This window comes from Neolamprologus brichardi, chromosome 6, assembly GCF_056152115.1.
Source record: "Neolamprologus brichardi isolate AB-2024 chromosome 6, ASM5615211v1, whole genome shotgun sequence".
Classification (NCBI taxonomy): Eukaryota; Metazoa; Chordata; class Actinopteri; order Cichliformes; family Cichlidae; genus Neolamprologus; species Neolamprologus brichardi.
Window position 1 is genome coordinate 2258880 of NC_142109.1, and position 21194 is coordinate 2280073.

Genomic DNA, 21194 nt, shown 5'->3' on the forward strand with positions numbered 1-21194 from the left:
GCTCGGAACAGAGAGGCAGACTGTGGTCACTGACCGGAGACTCTGCTGGCTTTTATTCTACTGAAATCAGACCGCATGTCTGACCCAGGGGTCCGCCTGCTGCCCGGAGCAAACTGCACGCATTTCTTCAGCATATTTAACGGACGCTGCGTTGGCGAAGGGGAGGAGGAGGATGAAAACATCGCCTGATATATTTTTTTAACGTTTTCGCTCATAGCCTATTTATGGGAGGCAGCAGCGGCTTGGTCCTTTCTTTATTATAGGAACGAGATCTATGCGGTTAGCTATGTGAAGAGCAGATCGCCTAGCAATTCTCGTTTCGTGATCCTGACGAACAATTATGAACAACGCTCAAGATATGTCGCCCGATTTTGTGTTGATGCGCCTGGTTTCCGTGGCCGAGGATGACCGCTTGGACGCAGAAAACGGGAATCTGCCGCCGGGAGGAGTGGTGGCAGGGCTGGGGAAGGAGGTCCTGGCTCACAGCGGCGTCAAAGCGGGTTTGGATATAAGCCGAGATCCAACGGAGGGCCTCCAGCATCCCAGCAGCCACCTGAACAAAGCACAGCCGAGCACCGAGGGCACGGCTGCACCTGACTCTGGGGTAACGGAGAGCCGAGCCACACTGTCCGCGCCTCCGCCGCCGCAGAGCTCCATGGAGGCCCAGGCGTTTGACTTCGCTCCCAGCCCCGGCCTACGGCCTCAGTTGCTAGTCTTCTCCAATATAATGCGGAACGGAGAGGGGATTTTGGAATTAGACCGTCGGAATCAGCCGAGGGATGCTCTGGATCAGAGCCCGGGATCTGGCTGCTCCAGCCCAGCGGTCAATAACAACACTCTGAGTGTCAGAGAGGTTCAGCAGCAGCAGCAGAACCTGCTAGACCGGACATGGGGAGCGCATTCGCCAGCCTCTGTGGAGATGCAGGGAGCGGCTGAGCTATGCCACCGGCATCGACTCATCGCCACTACGCCAGAGTGGCCCGTGTTGACGGAGAGATCTAACCCTCTCACCGTGATTGACTCTAAATGGGGATGCGCCACCAGGGACAGGGAAGGAGCCGTGTTTGAGCTGGCCCGGCGGTTCGGGGAGCTTGGGGTTGGCGCGGTACCCAAAATGCTGTTCAAAGCAGGCGAGCTCCCACACTGTTCGTGTCAAAGTGCACATAGGCCGGCAGGAGGGGGAGTAGAGCCCGGCGATGACCCAACAGAGACTAGCGACGCATTGTTGGTGCTGGAAGGGCTGGGGAACGGGGACGTTGACGGTTTGGACATGGACGAGTGTCCGGAGGATGAGACAGATGATGAAAACGGACGCCGGGAGTTTTTACTCAACAGGAAAAGGGAAATAGTTCAGAAAATGTCCGGGGCTTTCTCCATCAGCAGTTTTCAAGTGGAACTGAGGAGGCAGGTGGAGGAGACGGCGACAGAAGCAGCGGCTGCGGCGCACATTGCCACGCAGGTGTGCAGCCTCCACGGGAACTTATCCGGCCGCCTCTCGCAGGTAAGCTGTGGGAATACAGAGGTTGTCACGCATGCTTCAGCCAAGTCATCGTCGACTACCCCGGCCCAGAGCTCGCCCTGGGCCACAAGCCCGAACCTGAGCCAGGCATCGACACCCAGAAGGCGGCCGGAGCGGTGCGCCAGTGCGCCCCGGACTCCCACGGGCAGGGCCACGGGCGGGGAAAAGATGCTCAAAGTTCCAGGGAAGTCAAAAAAGGGCTCGTTAAAGATCAGACTGAGCAAATTGTTCCGGACTAAAAGCTGCAGCGGCTCCAGTCACCTTTTGGACAAAAGGCCCTCAGTGACTTATTCAGTATCTTCTGCCGGAAGTCTGGTGGACATGGCGTGTGCAGCGGGTGCTGAGCAGGATGCAGACAGGTAAGAAATCCTAAACAGATCTTCTGTCAGGGTCAGAACAAATAAACATAGCAAGTTAAAAACATAAAAGCTGTCTTAATACATGTAGGCCAGAGACTTTTTAAAAAGTCTAACCTAACATAAGAAATAGGAAGTCCATTATTAAATTTCGGCCAGTGAAACATCCTAACCTTTTCTGTAAGCTGAACATTGATTTCCAGAGGCTTGAACTCTCTCATGTTCCAGATCTTTCTTTTAGAACTTTTTGGTGCTACATATTATTAGATGCTGAGATTTTGTTCTAACCTTTCTGGCTTGTCACCCTCTATTGTCTTCACAGCTAAGTCATTATTCACAGCAGCACACTGAAGGCAGGCTATGATTAAAAAACATAGCTTCAGAAGTCTTTAGTGCTGGAGCTAAGAGCATCAAACAGAAAATGCACAAAAAAAAGAAAGAGAGATAGAGCTGCAGGACCCACACACTATTAAAGCTAAGCAGAGACTGCACTAATACTTCTTCTGCAATCTAATTCTCTTCTCATAATTCTTCTTCTTCTTCTTCTTCTTCTTCTTCTTCTTCTTCTTCTTCTTCTCCTCCTCCTCCTTCTTCAGCCACAGCCAGCCCAGACTGACCAGGGCCCACAGTGCCTTTTCCCCAGCCTCCCTCTCTGCCTCTCTCTCAACTTTCACTGGTAAGGGTTGCTTTGGCTTTGGTTTTGTTTCTCTCATAGCTTTGTGCTCAAAGAGGAAAACCCCTCTGATATCCATCACCCAAACCTTCCGATAAACTTGTAAATAATCAACATAATAGTATAACTGTTAATTTGAGAAAGAAATGTATGAATTCTGAATGCACTCCTTTTTCCAAAAAAAAGAAAAAAAGAGAAAAAAGAAGCCACAACCACATCAAAATATTCAGTTTATTGTCACATAAAAGCGACAAACGGAGGAATGTTGTGTCAAGCTCCTGGCACATCCAACAATAACCTGAGCAGAGGTGTGATTTACCAGAGTCAGTGACTGTACACACGAGGAGCCTTTAAGATATTAAGTTTATTTTTTTTCATCAGTTAAGTCGCAGCAGAAAAGACGAGCAGATATACTCTTTGCTGCAATAATTATCACAGCTTCAGCTCCATTTGGCAAAACATTCATACTTTGAATTGAAGCACATGTTGTTTAAGCTGCTAATTAACCTTAAAATCTACTTTAGGCTTTGGGGCTGATAAAACTAAACAATGGATGTTTAAAGGGAACATATTATGCTCATTTCCAGCGCTATATTTTTATTCTTGGATGTTACTTTGGAGGTTTTACATAATTCGGAGTTCTAAACAATCCTTTTTCATCTTGCACTGAGTGTTGGTGCAACTCATAAGACAAGCTGTTTTAGCACCTACACCTTTAAGAACAATCTTGTTTTAAGCCACCTTTCTTCTGATTGGCTACTGCTCATTAGAAAGGAGTTTTAATTAGCAAGTGGGTGGGGGTTGAGTGAAAATGGTCTCTTTTGATCATTTAAATGGAAACAAAAGACAGTATAATACGATCGATATTGTTTTCAGTGACTAAGGACAGTTTACCTATTAAGATGAAGTTAAAAAAACATTCAGCATAAATAACAGAATTACAATTTTTAAAAATTGTAAAAATTCTTCATGTCTGCTTTTACTATCTCTGACCTTAATTTGTAGTAACTAATTCACATAACCCCTTCTCTCTCTCTGTACATATCTGAAATTTTCACATTGAATCCCATCACAAAAATATATTCCTCCTCCAAAACACGGTCCTGTTTCTGAAAGATAAAATGATGTAATGTGACAGTCTGAAGATTAATTTAAAGCTGAGTCTGGAGTTTGTTTTAGAACTTTTTCGGGGAATATTTTTCTTAATAAAATCACACATACCTGTCAAACATATCCAGTCTGTCACCCAAAACACACAAGAAGAACAATCTTATATTACAATGGTTGAACACTTCCACATGTTAGTAAAAATGTTTGCTTGATGTCAAAGCCAGGCAGTCCTGGAAGACACTTCCAGTCTCATTTCTATCCAAGAAGCTGATGCAAGAAGCCAAGATTAGCACAAAATGTATAACACAAAAAGCCCTATAAAGTCTATGATTTCCATCCTATATGCACAGTTAGCAAGTCATAAGAATGAAATTAGACCGTTTATATCTTTCTTTCACCCTTTTAACTTTTTTTGGACAAACATTGCAAGATAAGAGAAACAAGTAAGCACATTTCACTCCAAATTACAAACTTCTTTGAAATACTGATCCAAGCTCATTAATTCCCACTGCAGATGTAAAATGTTCACAAATGTAGTTTTATTTTATCAACTTGTAAATAAGTCCAAAAAACAGCTGGCCCTGCGTTTTTAAGCACAAGTTATTTAGACAGGAGTAAGTAGTGCACTTGTAGTAGTGCAGATTAAGCCACATATAATAATAATAATAATAATAATAATAATAATAATAATAATAATAATAATGATGGATTGCATTTATATAGCGCTTTTCAGGGCCCTCAAAGCGCTTTACAATTCCACTATTCATTCACTCTCACATTCACACACTGGTGGAGGCTACAGTTGTAGCCACAGCTGCCCTGGGGCAGACTGACAGAAGCGAGTGCTGTAGAAAGCATTTGGGGCAGTAGAATGTGAAACTGAGTCAACATGAACCTGATATAAAGTGTTTTTATGTTACGTGTTGATATTAGATATGGCGAGTGTTTACAACTATAAATCATGAAGTAGATCCTATAACGCTTGTATAGTGAGACCAAATGTTGTTAAAGTTACCTGTTATGTTCTTTTTTCCATGCTTCAGATAATGATGTAATTGTATATAAAAGTAATATCTGTGGCTACAAATCTCAGTCTTCAAAAAGATCTAATGCTCAGTTTCATTCAGTTTTTTTTCTACTTTTGCAGCTTTATGATGTCAGTGAGACCCCAACATGGTCATCTCACAATTTACCAAAACACTACATGCTAAAACTGCGACTGTTGCAGTAGATAAAAGCTGATTTAGCACAAAGATAAAAAGGGAGAGAAGGTTTGTGGCTCATAAGGCAAAACTTGATTCAGCACCTATGGCGGCCTCTGATGTTCCCTCTATGCCGTCTCCCACATTACTCACAGACTGAGAATTTTTGGAGTTTGTGAGCACAAGCTGCACAACCTCCAATTAGACCAAAACATTAAAGCTGCACCCAGCATTGCTTCATGTTGCAGAGTTTGTGAGGATGATTCGTTTGAAATCTTGGGGACTTTCAAAACCCTGAAGCCGTGCCCATGGCTTGCTCATGTTTACCAGCCAGCCTGTATGTGATGTTTCACAACCAAAAAGCGAGCTAAAGCGATGTTGGTGGCTGAGACTGGATGTGGGCAAGTCCAGCTTTTTCTGCTCTTAAGGGTTTGGCTCTTAACCCTTTGATTTTGTTTCTTTCCCTGCTAGCAACCATGCCCTACTGCAGGGTTTGACTTCGGTAAACATTGAATGTGCAGCATTTCAATTAGCTGAGATGGGATGTTCTCCTTTATTGTAGTGATTTAGGCTGATTAGCTGGGTGTAATTTTCCATAAACATCCTGCCTGGTGCAGCTTTAATGGCATGCTGCAGCACAGACAAAACAACACACAGTTACAGGTTCACAAAGCACAGCCCCTTTCACTGTCTTACCGTCTACTCACTTTCTTCTTTCTCTCAATTTCTTCTTATCTTTTCTTCCTCCTGTGTTCAGGTGAGACCGTTTCTCTAGTGGATGTGGATATTTCACAGCGAGGGGCGAATACGCCACACCCACACCCACCTACACCTCCACCCCCTCCTCGTCGAAGTCTCAGTCTCTTAGGTACTTTTCTCTACTTCCTGTCAGTTTCTGTTTCTCTTCTCGTCTTCTTCCAATAGCAGTAGTATCCATAAAGTATAAAGCCCATAAAAAAACAAACCTTTGTAAGCTTTTGGTTTCAGAGAGCTTCACTGCAGCTGGGCTATAGCTCAGATGGAATTGAAGCCCAGGCAGTTTCTCTTAATATTTCTGTCTTGCTTGGTAGTTTTGGTTACCGCCGGACATTTCTGGAAACTCAGACACAGACGAATTTTTATAATCTGCTGTAATCTGATTGTGGAAGCTTTTGAGTCAACAGGTCAACAGCAATCTACAGATTTAATTTGAAATCTGGATGCAGTGACTCAATCGATAGCAAAGAAGAGGGAAAAACATTTAGTCTTCCTGTTTGTCTATTTTTACTTCCACTGACTTTGTTCTTTGGTAATACAGTTTTTACTGACTGGTAGATTATGTTTTCTACTGCTGCGAGGTGAACTAAACAAAAACAACAACAACACATAAATAAGAGGATATATATATATATATATATATATATATATATATATATATATATATATATATATATATATATATATATCCTGCTCTTGCTCTTGACGAAGGTGGTCACACTTTTCTCCTCTCCTCCTCCTCTCCCTTGGCTTCCCTGCTTAGCCTCTTATGTCCTTGTCTAGTCTCGTGCTTTTTGTATTACTTTTCCCTGGAACACTCTCTCACAGTCTGTTCTCTAAAACCTAAAAGAGGAATTTTGGATTGGATCAACTGGTCCCTAAATGCAATTGACACCCCTTTCTCAACGAGAAGTTTGGGCTCGGGTGAGCCTGAGTGCTGAAGATATCTGCCTATTCGGAACCATGGTAACAGGGTTCTTGCTGATCGGAGCTGGCTTGGCCCTGACTTATCGAGGAATTAAGAAAGCGGAACCGGCTGTTCAAACCCCCACAAGGCTGCCCGCTGGGATTGGAACGATGGGAAGAGGTGTGAGTTTCTCAAAATGGGCTCATTGAGTCAGCACGGATAAGATCTTGGTGAGGCTACGGCTGCCGTGAATACTCAGAACAAGACCTCTGAGTGCAAACTGGATTACATCTGGAGGGGCTCGCTCGGAATAACATCTCTGAGCGCAAATTGGATTACATCTTGGGGAGGCACACTGTGGTCGTGAGTTCTCAGAATCGGCTCTTTGAGCACAAGAATGACAACATCACAGAGGCAAGTTTGATAACATCAGGGAGAAGCTCACGGCTCTCCAACGGGAGATTGAGAGACCAGTGTTGGACTGTTAAAACAGCTTTGAAATTCATATGAGCTGTTCACACTAAAGTAAAAAGCACCATCACTTCATGCGGATACCCTTTTGGCGCAGGGCAGGATGGCTGCTGTGTTTGCTTCAGATTACTCCTCACCCCCCACCCAACCCTGTGGCTTGTCACGTGTTCCATAATGTTGTGCTGTGGACATTTATGTGCTTTTTTGTGCAGAGGAGTTTTTTTGTTTCCTGTTCTCGTGCTGTCCTCCCAGGAGCCCAGCATGAGTAGAGGTCTCTTTTTTTCCTCTTGTACTTTCCCATTGTAGTGTACATTTCAGTGTTTTTTTTTCTGTTATGCTACCGATCTCCGACCTGTATCCCCATGTGATGTCTCTGTTATGTGTGTGTAAGGTCGGGGCAACCTGCACGTGGCGAATAAAGCCTTGATTGATTGATTGATATATTAGAATACAAATAAATAATGGAAAAGAATATACATTACACACACCAGAAGTAAATGGACATTTTATTAAATAATGCCTTCACTTATTTTTAATACCCTTTTTTGCATTTGTTTGCATATTAATTTATGTATTGAGAAGTATTTATTTATACATTATGTTTTATTATTTCATGTCAATTTTCTGAACTTCAAATGTAGCGTTTTTATCGAAGGTTATCTTATTTTCAGACCCACATGTGTACAGGACTTAGGCACTTTTTAGGCGGGATCGAGACTAATTAATTTTCTGTCAGCAACGATATGCGGGTCTTTTCTTGTGCTCTGTGAAGATGTTTTAAAAACCCTCAGAAATCCACAGCTTTTATATTTTTTACAGCTTCAGTTTTAAACTTTACTTAGTAGTGCACTTATCCGGGGTTATTAATACACATTTAGCGCTGTATGGAACTGAGTGAAAACAAACTGCATGTGTGTGTATAGTAATGAAAGAACATGCCCCTCGGGGCGGCACTGTGGCTCATAGATTGATTTTATAGTTTTTAGACAACCTAGCAGGATGTGTTAGGTTTGATTATACTCATAGGATTTGGATACATGTGTGGTTGTTTTTGGTCTTTATGTGTAATACTTGTCAATTATAAAGGTGGTAAAGTTTCATTTCCGAGCTTGAGACTTTCTGTCGATGGTGCTGACAAAACCTCCTTCCTTCCTTCACCTTTCCTAACACCTTTTCTTTTTTCCTCTTCCTCACTCTTTCTTCTTCTCTCGGTCGTTCCTCCCTACTGTCTTCATTTACCTCCTTTGCCTTCCTCCCTTCCTTCCTGCGCTTCTTCCAGACGACATAGCCGGGCCCCAGCCTGGGCCTTTCCTAGTGAGCGTCATGGGCGCCTCTCTGCAGTCTCTTCCTCTGCCTCTCCCTCCTCCTCCTCCTCCTTCCCACACTACCATCCAGCACAGTCTCAGCCTCAATGGTAAGACCTGTCCCGAGGGATGATGGGAATTGTGTTCAGAGATTAGTGACTTCCCGCTCTCATTATAATCAGCTAATGTGCGTCAGTTAGTAGTATAGACATGTTTATGTTAAAAATGCTTCATCTGGCACCTTTAACATCTCTCATATAGATGCTTTCCTACGGGCCCTTCCTCATTCCAACCCATCATCAGCTGATGCTCCACCCCCCATCAGACAGGCCCCACCCCCCATGCTGTGTGCCCTGCGGCGGTCGGAAGCCAGCAACTTCACCGCCAGTCTGAGAGAACTGGAGAAGGTAAGATGATATTGATGTATCTTCTCATTGTATGGTCAACTATACAAAGTGTAACTTCCTATAAATCCATAAAATGTACAAGGTCTTCTTCTGTTTTTTGGGATGGCTTTACAATCTGTTTATGTAGAGGTTATTTCCAAAGGTTATTGATCAGAGAAAAGAAAAGCATAACTAAGGATGCTTCTCTGTTTTTTTTTTTTTGTTGTTGTTCTTTGTTTTTTATTGGGGGTGGGGGTTCAACCTGCAGTGCGGCTGGTACTGGGGTCCCATGAATTGGGAGGACGCGGAGATGAAGCTGAAGGGTAAACCAGACGGATCCTTCCTGGTTCGTGACAGCTCAGACCCTCGGTACATCCTGAGCCTCAGCTTCAGATCACAGGGAGTCACACACCACACTCGCATGGAGCACTACAGAGGTGAGAAACACACACACACACACACACACACACACACACACACACACACACACACACATACACATACACACACACACACACACGTCTCAGTTGGGATTATTTATGAACTTAACAGAGGCAATTTTCTAGAGTAATCCACTGAACTAGATAAAGAAAAACATCCTCCTAACATGACCATTCTACACTAGCAGTGATGCTACACTATAAACCAGCTTATTAGTCAATTTAAATGGACAAAGCGAGGCTGCAGTGCTGCGTATGTAGTCAGCTATATATTCACGGTTTCAATGATGCTTCAGGCGACAGAACAAACAGTTTTTTCAGTCTTGTCTTAACTAAGAATCCACATTGTTTATTATAAACTGATCATTCTGCTGTATTTATCACATCTTCCCAGCTTGCAAGGTTAAGATAGATTTTGCTTTGACGATACTTGTACCAGTCCTTTTCTAAGATTATTAATGTGCATTGTTTCCATGTAGTATGGTGTTAGCTTTTCCTGTGAGGGAATCATTGCATTCAAAAATATTTCGGCGATGTCACTGGACAAAGATTTTGACATTAAGATATTCAGACTGATAGCTGGTGTCATGTGCCATGTGTTGTGTTTTAGTTTTTTGATGTCATTATCTTTCTAGTAAGACTTATTATTATTCAGTTCTGGTTCTTATTTAGTTTTTATAGAGTTTATAGATTATGGGTAGCATTAGGATAGAGCTCAGAGGTCTGGGTAAGTTGTACTGGACTGAATTTACAGGCTTATTCTGTTAGAGAGTTTGCCCGTCTTCCTTTTCTGTCTGTGTGTTTGTTTTTTTGTGGACAGTCATAGTAGGTTCAGACTATGAGGTGTTCAGACTTTTAAGGTTTTGGAGGTAAAGATTTATCTTTGCATTCTGACCAATCTCATATTTGTCAGCATGAAATTGATAAAAGAAGAGTATGTGGGGGCGATCGTGGCTCAAGAGTTGGGAGTTCGCCTTGTAATCGGAAGGTTGCCGGTTCGAGCCCCGGCTTGGACGGTCTCGGTCGTTGTGTCCTTGGGCAAGACACTTCACCCGTTGCCTACTGGTGGTGGTCAGAGGGCCCGGTGGCGCCAGTGTCCGGCAGCCTCGCCTCTGTCAGTGCGCCCCAGGGTGGCTGTGGCTACTATGTAGCTTGCCATCACCAGTGTGTGAATGTGTGTGTGAATGGGTGGATGACTGGATATGTAAAGCGCTTTGGGGTCCTTAGGGACTATAAGGCGCTATATAAATACAGGCCATTTACCATTTACCATTATCAAGTAATGTTGAAGTGCAAACACTTTACATCATTAAATCCAATAAAGGATCTAATCCTCATGGTGCTCCTCAGTTGGCAAATATTCCACATTGTATAAAATGTTTGGAAGCATGTGGACTGTAGTTATAGGGCTACAAAACCTTGTAGAAGATACAGTATAAGTCTCGCAAGTTACAACTGTATTAAGAGGTTGATTCACAGTTATGTCAAGTTATTCTTATTCTTCTTATTCTTACTATAAATCTAAAATGAAAGATAGAGCTTCAAAAAACACACAAACCCACTCACACAGTCCCATATGATGGTTATTCAACATCTCAGGCGTGTAATGTGGATATTTGTGAGCACATATTACCACAATGAGTCACGTAAGACCTTCATGCACACGCGCAAGCTAAGTATGATACACAAATGTGCACATCAAACTGTACTCTATATTCCACTTCAGCCACTGTTCACTCTGTGCAAAGTGTATTCAGAAAGAGCTGCCAAACAAAAGCAGGTTTCATGCTATTCATACTCTGCAGGTGAGCATAGGCATAGAGAAGGATCTTGATGCAACATGTTAATAAATGTTAATGTGTCAAAAATTTCATCATTAAAGATGAAGATGTTTATCTAGACTTTGATTTATTGCCACACTCGTGATTGCCAGACAGACACAGCAGGTTCCAAACATCACCTTATACATTAGAGAGCCAAGTATAGCATACAAAGTGCACAAGTTATACAGTTTGAGTCTAAAAATGAGATGTGGAACCGAAAGCAAATAACAAAAAAAGGTCAGACTGTTCACACAGATACATTTGTGGAATAAAAGCACAAAAAAACATAATGTTTGCCTCTGGAGAAAATACTTTGGCACGATTTTACTCAAGTTTGCACTTATAGAACTTTGTTGTGTAAAGTATCTTGACACTGTACACAGTAGAATAAAAATAGCAGCATAAAAGCAAGCAGTTTACACAATCATAATAAGACATAAAACAAATTTAAAATAGCAGAGTGGAGAGGTTATGTGGGATAAGCTATTTTGAACAAGTGAGTTTTCAGTTGGGACTTAAAGAGAGAGAAGGAAGAGAAATTTTTAAATCAGGAGGTCGGGACTTCCAGAGTCGTGAAGCAGAGCAGCTGAAAGCCCGGCTCCCCATGGTGGCAAGACGAGGGGAGGGGACGGAGAGAGAAAGGGAAGAAAAAGATCTAAGACATCGAGATGGGGCGGTGATCTTAACCAGATCAGAGAGATATGGAGGAGAGAGATGATGAACAGCCTTAAATGTGTACAAGAGTATTTTGAAATTGATACGATATTTGACCGGGAGCCAGTGAAGCTGCTGCAGGACAGGAGTGATGTGGTGGGCAGAAGGGGTCCTGGTGATGATACAAGTAGCAGAGTTCTGGATTGGAGCTTGTGGATGGATTTTTGAGTAAGACCAAAAAGAAGTGAATTACAATAATCAATCCAGGAAGTAACAAGACAAGAATGGCAGTGACATGTGGGGTGAGAAAAGGACAGAGACGATTAATGTTGCGCAATTGAAAATATGCAGACCGAGTAACATTATTAATGTTTGAATTGAAAGATACTGAAAGGTACTGTCGAGGATGACACCCAAGCTTTTCACAGAGGAAGAAACGAAGACCGGTGAGTTATTGATAGTAACAGAGAAACTGTTGGTTCTGGATAATGTTGATTTAGTGCCGACCAAGAGGAGCTCGGATTTATTACTATTGAGTTTGAGAAAATTAGAAGAGAACCACGAATTTAGTTCGGCTAAGCAGAGGGTGCGGGAGGATGGGGGAAGAGCAGAATCAGGTTTAGTGGACAGATAAAGCTGGGTTTCATCGGCAGAACAGTGAAAGTGGATATTGTATTTACGGAAAATGTGTCCAAGCGGAAGAAGGTAGATAATGAAAAGAAGGGGCCCAGGACAGATCCCTGGGGCACGCCAGTGGTCAGAGGAAAGGGCTGAGAAGTAAAGGATTTGAGTTGAATGAACTGAGTGTGATCAGACAGGTATGATTTAAACCAGGCTAGTGGAGTATGGGAGAGACCGATGGAGGCTAACCTACTGAGGAGAATAGAGTCAGAAATAGTGTCGAAAGCAGCACTTAGATCGAGGAGAATAAGAATGGAAAGTCAGCTGCCATAAGAAGATCATTGGTTATTTTTATAAGTGCTGTTTCAGTGCTATGGGAGGGGCGAAAACCAGACTGGAACTGTTCATACAGATTATTATTAGTTAAATGTGAGTGGAGTTGTGTGGCAACTATTTTCTCAAGAATTTCTGAAAGGAACGGTAGATTGGAAATAGGCTGAAAATTCTCAAAATGATTGGGATCTAGACCAGTTTTTTTCAATATTGGGGTGATGGCAGCAATTTTGAGGGAAGCCGGAACAGTTCCAGTGGTAAGTGAAGAGCAGATGATAGCAGATATGAGGGGAAGCAAAGAAGGTAGACATGCCTTAACCAAAACTGTAGGAATGGGGTCTAGCTGACAAGTAGAAGGCTTTGACTTACAGATGAGATGAAGTCAGTTTCATCATATCAGCAATTTTATTGGTCCCCGTGGGGGGATTTGATTCCAAACTGTAGTTTGTAATAAATTAACAGAGTAAAAACAGACTGTACCTGACTCAACCCAGCAGACAAAATCAGCAACATTAAAAAGGTTAATGTCTCTTTATACAAAACTCGGGAAGCACTGTATGCAAAAATCTGAGTTCGATAAAGGTGTCATTGTATATTTGGCATTTTTTTAATGTAAAGGAGACAAATCTTCATATAATTGACTGAGCTGTTTTAAAGTCTATTAGCATCATTTCAGTAGATAAGCTACAGACCTACAAACAGACTTACATACAGTAATCTGTCTACAGTAAACATATAGACAGATCTGAAAACATTATGTGTAAGCAGACAGGCCTGTACAGATCGAGCAAATTGAAACCAAAACGCATGAAGCATGAATAACTCACAGGGCGCCACATGCACACGCCTCACATGTGTGACAAACTAACAAGGTGACTTGTACAAAGATGAATGTGTGACTGGTCACATACTCCAGTACGCATGCTCCCGTGCAGATGTTCATAACTGGGGCTGTACGTTAATGAGTCACTATTACATGGCCACAGCATCATGGCTGAAAACACATTCATTACACAGATATGCAGCCTTCACTGACACAACAAGTTTGCATCAGCACAATCTTGTTTGCATGAATGCATCATGACCCAGCATGAACAGAGGGCAGAAAGGCTTCAAGAGAAAGAACCACTGTGAAGTCAACAGGAAGTCAAATCACTCATAGCTGTTTGTAAATTATTTTTATTCAGTATTATGTAATTATGAACTGCTCTAAAGTAATTTCTACCATAATATTTCTTTTTGTCACGTGTCTGCGGCGGCAGACCCTGTATTTATTTAAGAGGACTCAAACACAAACGCTTGAGGCAGGAAATATGAGAAACAAAGGCAAAATAACACAGAGATAAACTAACCAAAAACCTAAAGTGGGGAAAAACTAAACAAAGATCTAAACACAGAGAGCATGGGAAAACTACAGACCATGAACACGGCAAGGAGAGCAGACACGGGTAGACGAACAGACGACCTGACAAGGAACAAAGGAAGACAGGACTTAAATACACAGAAGGGCAATGAGGGAAGTGGAAACACCTGGAGAACACAGCTGATACAAATGAACATGACACCACAGGGGAAGCAAAACTAAACATACTGAACATGGAGCTCAAGACTATCTAGGGGTCAAATGACCCAGAACCATGACACTTTCTTTTTTTTTAAACTTGGCAGCTGTATTACTGCGCAGCACGAGGCCTGCGTATCCCTGTGATCAGAGGCTCATATGCATAACAGCGTGACAGCTGTTTGTAATGTTTGCTAGCTGCATGCCCTTTTTTGGTTGTAGAAAGCAAACAACTTCTGCATGAAACTGTTTACAAAAAGGCTTCTGGATTTTCTGAGCAACTTTGTCATGATTTCTGCAATGTTGTGTGTCAACTGTGCTTTTTGGCCCTTCGTGCTCCACAAAGCTCTACTAAACTGGGCACCTCACATCAAAGCCATCTGAAAGGATAAATAGCGCTTCAAGCCAGTAGAAATGTATGTGAAAGTGATTTAGTGGTGAACTTTACCTTTAAAGTTGCATTATTTCCAGGACCTAAAGGGCATGATTTACATCTTAAAGCTGCACAGGCTGATGGAAATTTCCTGTTGTGTAGCTTTATTTTTTGTTCTCTTTAGAACTATCCAGGAACAGTTTCATCTTTGACATGTTTGCTGCATTTATAAAAACGTTACTCATGTGGGTACGATTTATAGATATTGAAGAAGTACACATAATACAGTACATTCCTCTTTTATTGCCTGCAGGGACGTTCAGTTTGTGGTGTCACCCGAAGTTTGAGGACCGCTGTCACTCTGTGGTGGAGTTCATCGAGCGAGCCATCATGCACTCCAAAAATGGGAAATTCCTCTACTTCCTCCGCTCCAGAGTCCCAGGTGAAACAACACAGGCTTTATATCAACACCCAGCGCCAACTGATCAAAAAAACATTTGAATCACCCCTTAGTGAGAAGTGCCTGAGAGACCGGGAGGAGAGGAGAGAATAGCTGTATATGTGTTTTATTTTATGTCTACATTCAGGTTTTGCATCATGCTCATGTGAAGGTATCTGGTCATTTATGTCTTACAGTAAATTTGCACTAGTTTGTGTATACTGCAGTGTAACTGTATGCCATTGTATCCTTTGCATCCACCTGTGCGATTTATACACATATCATTGAGCAGTGAGCAGATTTACCCCTCATGCCGACACAGATGTGATGCATGTGGACCTCAGGCCAACCTATATCACACAATTCACTGTAGTTTACTACATCACACCTAAATGACAATAAGTAAGGTAGCATCTTCTGATTGGGAAATATATCTGTGCAAAATGTTATCAGTAACTGAGTCAGATTGAAACAAATCCTTTACTGTTATATTTATATTAAACTAAATCTTGAGCTAGAAATACTCACCGAGCACCAATTTCCTGTGGATTGCTCCTCTACTAGTCTAGCAAATACTTTATTTACACCTGTTTTGAATAATCTTTGCTAAACATGACAGAATCAGGCTGCTTAAAGAGCCTATAATCTATACATTCACATGCATCAAATGTGTGAGGAGTCTTGTAGTAACGGACCAGCTGCATCTGCTTCTACCATGGGCTTTAAGGAGCTTTATATTGAATTTCAGCTCATTGCTTCCCTGTACAGCTACAACTCTACTGTTTTATTTAATTCCTATTCCCACGATAGTATAATTTTCAGCCAGAGCAAAAGCTCCAAAAATCTATTGCTTTTAGCAGCTAAAGAGACGGATACTTCCCTCAGGCGTCTGTAGAGACCAAAAATGGAGCTCAAAGAGCGCGAATACTTGACTCACATGCAACAGGTTAGTTGAAAGGATCGTGCCACAGAAATGATCTTCATTTGTGAGTTGTGTCGAAGTGGTTGAAGCGGTGGATACCTATGCTGATAGAGAAGTATATGTACAATTAATCCCTGTAAACTAGAAGTTCATACTTCACATTGCTCTAAGCACTGAGTTTCACACAGTTTTATCTACGTCTGTGTCTGCGTGATGCCAGTGAAATCAGATATCCTGTTTACTAAGAGAAGCTGACTTAAAGGGGAAGAGCCGAAGGAGAGTTGGATGAACTGATACACCATCCCAAAGCCATGAAAGTACACAATAAATAAGGATTAACTGTAAATAAAATGAAAATGCTGCTCTAGTAGATTCCAAGAATAAAATTACAAAGCTGGAAACTAGCATCTCTTTTAAGAAAAGTCCTGTAAGTCTCAAAACAAATAAAACTATGTTTTTGTAAGAATTTCTGGCCATTAAGCTACAGGCGCAACAGTTGACAAGAGGACACAAACTCGGTGAAGGACGCCTACATGTTAGTCACTGGGAAAGAGCAAATTAAAATGTTTCACTGAGTAAAGTGTTTCTTTCTGTCCCAGGACTACCTCCCACTCCGGTTCAGCTGCTGTATCCTGTGTCTCGCTTCAGCAACGTGAAGTCACTTCAACATCTCTGTCGCTTTTGCATCCGACAAATAGTCCGCATCGACCACATCCAAGAGCTTCCACTGCCCAGGTACTCAGTTTCAACTGGGAAATATACTTGCTGAAATATACAGGAGTGGAAAGCCAGCATCCTGAATAATGCTGCTGTTTTCCAAGGTGTTGGAACGGTTTTAACAGACTCTTTATTGATGGGTTTTCACTTATAGATCTTACTGAGGTTTTAACCTAGCAACCTCCAACCACATGATTCAGGTAGAGAAAAAGGTGGTACATTTTGTTTTTCATAAAAACAGTATGTGTTAGCATAGTTTCATTGGTATCCAACCAAAAGCTGAGATATTTTGAAAAATCCTGGATTGGTTTTCATTTATTCTTTGTGCTGATGTTTAAAACTTTTGTGTCTTCTGTTCTGTTTCTTTATCTCTACATTCAGTAATCCAGCTTTGGATTTTGATACTGATTTTTTGCCTGTATTTTCACCTCTTTCCAGACCGCTGATCTCCTACCTGAGTAAGTTTTATTACTATGACCCTGAGGAGGAGATGTACCTGTCAATCAAGAGCATCCGGAGGGTAGTGGGAGTAGGGCAGGAGGCCGAGTCGCAGACGTAGCAGCAGAGCTCTTCTCAGCTCGAGTGAGTTCGTTTATCAACAGCATGCTGCTGATTTCTAGAGTGCTAAATAGTACTCTTCTAATCCAACGATGTTTTGATCCTGTGACTGAGATGCTCAGGTGAAATCTTAATATAAAGCATTAATATGCATAGTTTTACCCTCATCTCCAGGTTTTGCTGTGGAGGACTGTACTGTCTGTACTGGTCTACCAGTCTTCCAGCATCGGCCAATCAGAGTCCCTGGAAATCTGTGTGTCCAATGTGACTGGGATGGATCCTCCTATGTGTGGATTTGGACTAATGAGAGGAATGATGTGTGCTTGCAGTTGAATCGTGGTGCATATGCAGTGGACTCAGTGACTTCTGAGGAGGGACTGTAGAGATACGCTCACCTGAAAACATGTCGACAGGCACAAAAACAGAGCCTGAATTATGAACTCAATTTCCTGAACCTGTTGAAATGGACTTTTAAAACACAATGCACTGGTCAATTTGTACAACTGTTGTTTGCTGCCATTTCCTTGTTTTTCCTTCCATTTTGTCAAAAAAAGGGATTTTGGATTAAAAGATGTCTTCAGTACCGGTATACACACAGAGGCAGGGCCACAGAGGCCTGTCAAATCATTTGGTGTCTTCATCATCTGAAACTGAACCCCCAAAGTTGGACCCTATGAATCAGCTAAAAAAGTTTTTTGCTTTTTTTTTTAAATCCGTGAGTAAATTTCTTCATTTTATTTAAACTCATCTAATGTTATATGACACAATTTGAGGAACTCCTCAAGTTGTATAAGTTGTATATGGAATATATTAAGAGTATTGACCGTGGCTTTCACTTGCAGCAACCCGCACTGGTTATTTTCACTATTATACATTAATCAGTGTGCCAGCTATTTTTTAAAAGTGGCAATAGGCATTTTTCGCTATAACCCAACTTTCTAAACTGGACTCCTTGTTTTTAAAAAACAGTCAAACACCCACTTCTATTGGGTAAATAGCTAGCCAACTGTTGCTACTTTATGTGAACCTACTATGAGCTTTGAGTGCTAAAACCCATTGAGTTAATTCTGAGATACAAGCTGTTTTGCTTTAAGTCTTCTTTGTCTTTGGCCTCTCAACAATATAGGCACAATATGATTGTTCTACTGTCTGCGATTTCATCTGCGGTAGCTACCAGAAACCAAAAGTGCTATCCTCATTTTGTTTGTGTTGGCAAGCCTATGGTCCCCAGAGATTTACCTGTTGGTAGTCAGAGCTGCTGAGTGTAAGTGTTGCTTATGAGCAACCATTTAGAAGGCAGTTGGTATGCTTATTCTATAGGCATTTCAATATATAGTCATCACTGGATGATTTTTTGTGACGTTTTGTGTCATATTGTTAAAAATATCTATTTAATTGAAATAAGAACATGGTAGATGGTTTTGATCTTCTTAAGACAGCATCCTAAACTAATCTGGGTCCACATACTGGCCACCTTGTTAGGTACCCCTGTTTAACTGCCCATTAAGACAAATATCTAAACAGCCAATCACATAGCAGCAACTTGAATGAATTGAGACATATAGACATGGTCATTATCACCTGCTGAAGTTTAAACTGAGCATCAGAATGTGGAAAAAATGCGATTTCTTTGTTGGTGCCAGACAGGCTATCTCTCACACAACTATCTCTAGGTCTATCTCACAGCCCATTGTTCCTTCAGTGGGCTGGTTTCAGTCATTATGCAAATGTACTGTTTATAAGATTGGGGAAACCTGGAGTCGGCTGAGACTGAAGAAGTCACTTGGACGAGTGATGAAACATTTCTCCCACTGAAAACGTCCAGATGAACAGAATTAACTTTTGAGGAACTATCTCTAGGGTTCACAGAAAAAAAGGAAAGAGAAAATATCCAGTGAGCTGCTATTATCTGGGTAAAAATGCCTTTTTGATGCCAGAGGTTAGAGGAAATTGCCATTCTGCTTTAAAGTTGCTCCAATAGTCATGTTTTACAATATAGGCATGCAGAGGGAAATTGCTCTGAATGCACAACACGCTGAACCTTGAGAAGCTGGGTGTCACTCCTGTCTAAAAACAGCAAACTGAGGCTACAATTTGCATTCGTCTATCAAAAATGGAAAGATTGGAAAAATGTTCCCTGGTTCCCTGAATTTTTGCTGCAACAGTTGAATGACGAGGGTCAAAATGTGGTGTAATCAGTATAAAAGCATAGATCCATCCCGTCTTGTAGTCACGGTTCAGCCTGGGGGAGGTGATGTAATAGTGTGAGATATGTTTCCTTAGCACACTTTGGGTCCCTTGGTATCAATGAGCATCTATTAAATTACACAGGCTACCTGATTATTGTTGCTGACCACGTCAATCCTTTTATGACCATGGTGTACCATGCACACCATATCAGAAAGCTCAGAGCATCTCAAACGGATTTTCTGAACGTGAAAATTAGTTGACTGCGCTCAAACGCCCTCCAATCCTTTTGGATTTGCAGCATAGATGTGAAGCTGACAAATATGCAGCAACTGTGTGTTGTTATGGGCCAAAATCTCTGAAGAATGTTTGCCAGCACCTTCTTTAATCTGTGCCACGAAGAATTAAGACAGTGCTAGAGGCAAAAAAGGGTCCAACCTGGTGCTAGCAATGTTTAGCTAAAAAGTGACTGCTATATGTATAAAGTTTTTCAGAAAACATTCAGAGTCAATTTATGCTTGGTGCGGAGGAAATGTTTTGCTTTTAGAGGTATGCAGTCTTAGGCTGTTCTCCTCTAATAGGTAAAAACAAAAAGCTTTTATATTGCCCACTAAATACTTGACAGATTTTTCAGAGTATAAAATATCACATAATAGTAAACACATTATTCCCTAAGCGCCCCCCCCAAAAACACAATAAAATGTCTTATGCCATAAAATTGGTTGTTTTTGTTGCTGTAATTTAAATCACAGAGAAATGACCCCCACAGGTGCTGGCTTATAGCAGTTTCTGCTATGCTATGGGTTCTGTTGATTCATGTTTTTGCCTTGTCTTCTGCCAAGAATGCCTAAAACATATAGAGTTATTGTCTTTATTTTTGATTACTGAGCCACGATGTAAAGAGACAGCCATTGCTACAGTTCATTAAGTAAATGAACGTAAAGGTTGTCACTGATTTCACATGCTCCTTACTTCTCCCAATGCATTGTATTCGGGTCTATTTAAACTCCTGTATTTGTTGCTTTTAAAAGACCCAGTTGACTTCACGTTGGTGCTGTTCATGTTCAGACAGATATATACGGAAATAGTGAAATTACACCAAAGAGAAAATACGTCCTCGGAAAACTGGTTTACGATACTAACGGGTATTTGATGTGGGGGTTTTCCTGCTTTAGGGTAGATATTTTCAGTTACTGAAATGAAAGACTCATCTGAACTGAAATTATTGAATCTGGGAACATTTGATTATTGCCAAAATGCCCTGCCTCTCAGTGTGTATACCTCCTATAACTGCTCTCTACCTGTTTGTTTTATTTGTTGAAATGCCCAGGTGTATTTTCCTCATTCTGTTTCTCAGTACCGTGAAGCTGGCTACTGGCTTTTCCAGTAAAAAGGAAACAAAAAACCCTGGTGTGTGGCATTTTTTCCCCCAATTTGAGTATTTTCACTGAAAGCAGACTGAAAATATTTCAGTAAACATATTGATGGGATCTAACTTTAGCTCATTTTGAATTTTATTTTGGTTTATGGAAAACTAATTAACTAATTTAACTAAAACTAATTAATATCACTGAAAGATGTGGAAACAACAAGCCAATCTGCTGTTTGTATATTTTCCATATATTTTATTTAAAGTTAGCAATTGTTGGTCATTGTGCGAGACTGCGATACACAAACTAAAAGTAGGAAAAATTCAATCTTGGCATACTGAGATCTAACTAACATACTAATATTATTCTACAGACCTATCACTGCTTTGGCATAACTATGACATCAATGACAGATCGACAGTTTTGTCTTAAATGTGCCTGCTCAGCAAAATCTGTTTTTTTTTTCTTTTTGTAGAAAACCCTCCAAAAACTTTCACTTTAAATAAATCTGC

At 41.4% G+C, this 21194-nt stretch overlaps 1 protein-coding gene across 1 annotated transcript; it reads left to right on the forward strand.

Annotated features, from left to right (window-relative positions):
- socs7 (suppressor of cytokine signaling 7) lies at positions 1-20717 on the forward strand. Its single transcript, XM_087841455.1, has 10 exons — positions 1-1878; positions 2472-2551; positions 5618-5728; positions 8274-8408; positions 8560-8705; positions 8953-9121; positions 14803-14931; positions 16450-16585; positions 17006-17149; positions 17300-20717. The coding sequence occupies exons 1-9, from the start codon at positions 341-343 to the stop codon at positions 17124-17126; spliced, it is 2565 nt and encodes an 854-aa protein (XP_087697581.1). The 5' UTR covers positions 1-340; the 3' UTR covers positions 17127-17149; positions 17300-20717.
- Positions 20718-21194: the final 477 nt, after the last annotated feature.

Bases quoted from the DNA above. Each gene is read 5' to 3' on its own strand.
- socs7 (XM_087841455.1), top strand. From the start codon at position 341: ATGAACAACGCTCAAGATATGTCGCCCGATTTTGTGTTGATGCGCCTG. The intron at 5,729-8,273 runs GTACTTTTCTCT...CGCTTCTTCCAG, and splicing joins TCGAAGTCTCAGTCTCTTAG to ACGACATAGCCGGGCCCCAG. The intron at 9,122-14,802 runs GTGAGAAACACA...TATTGCCTGCAG, and splicing joins TCGCATGGAGCACTACAGAG to GGACGTTCAGTTTGTGGTGT.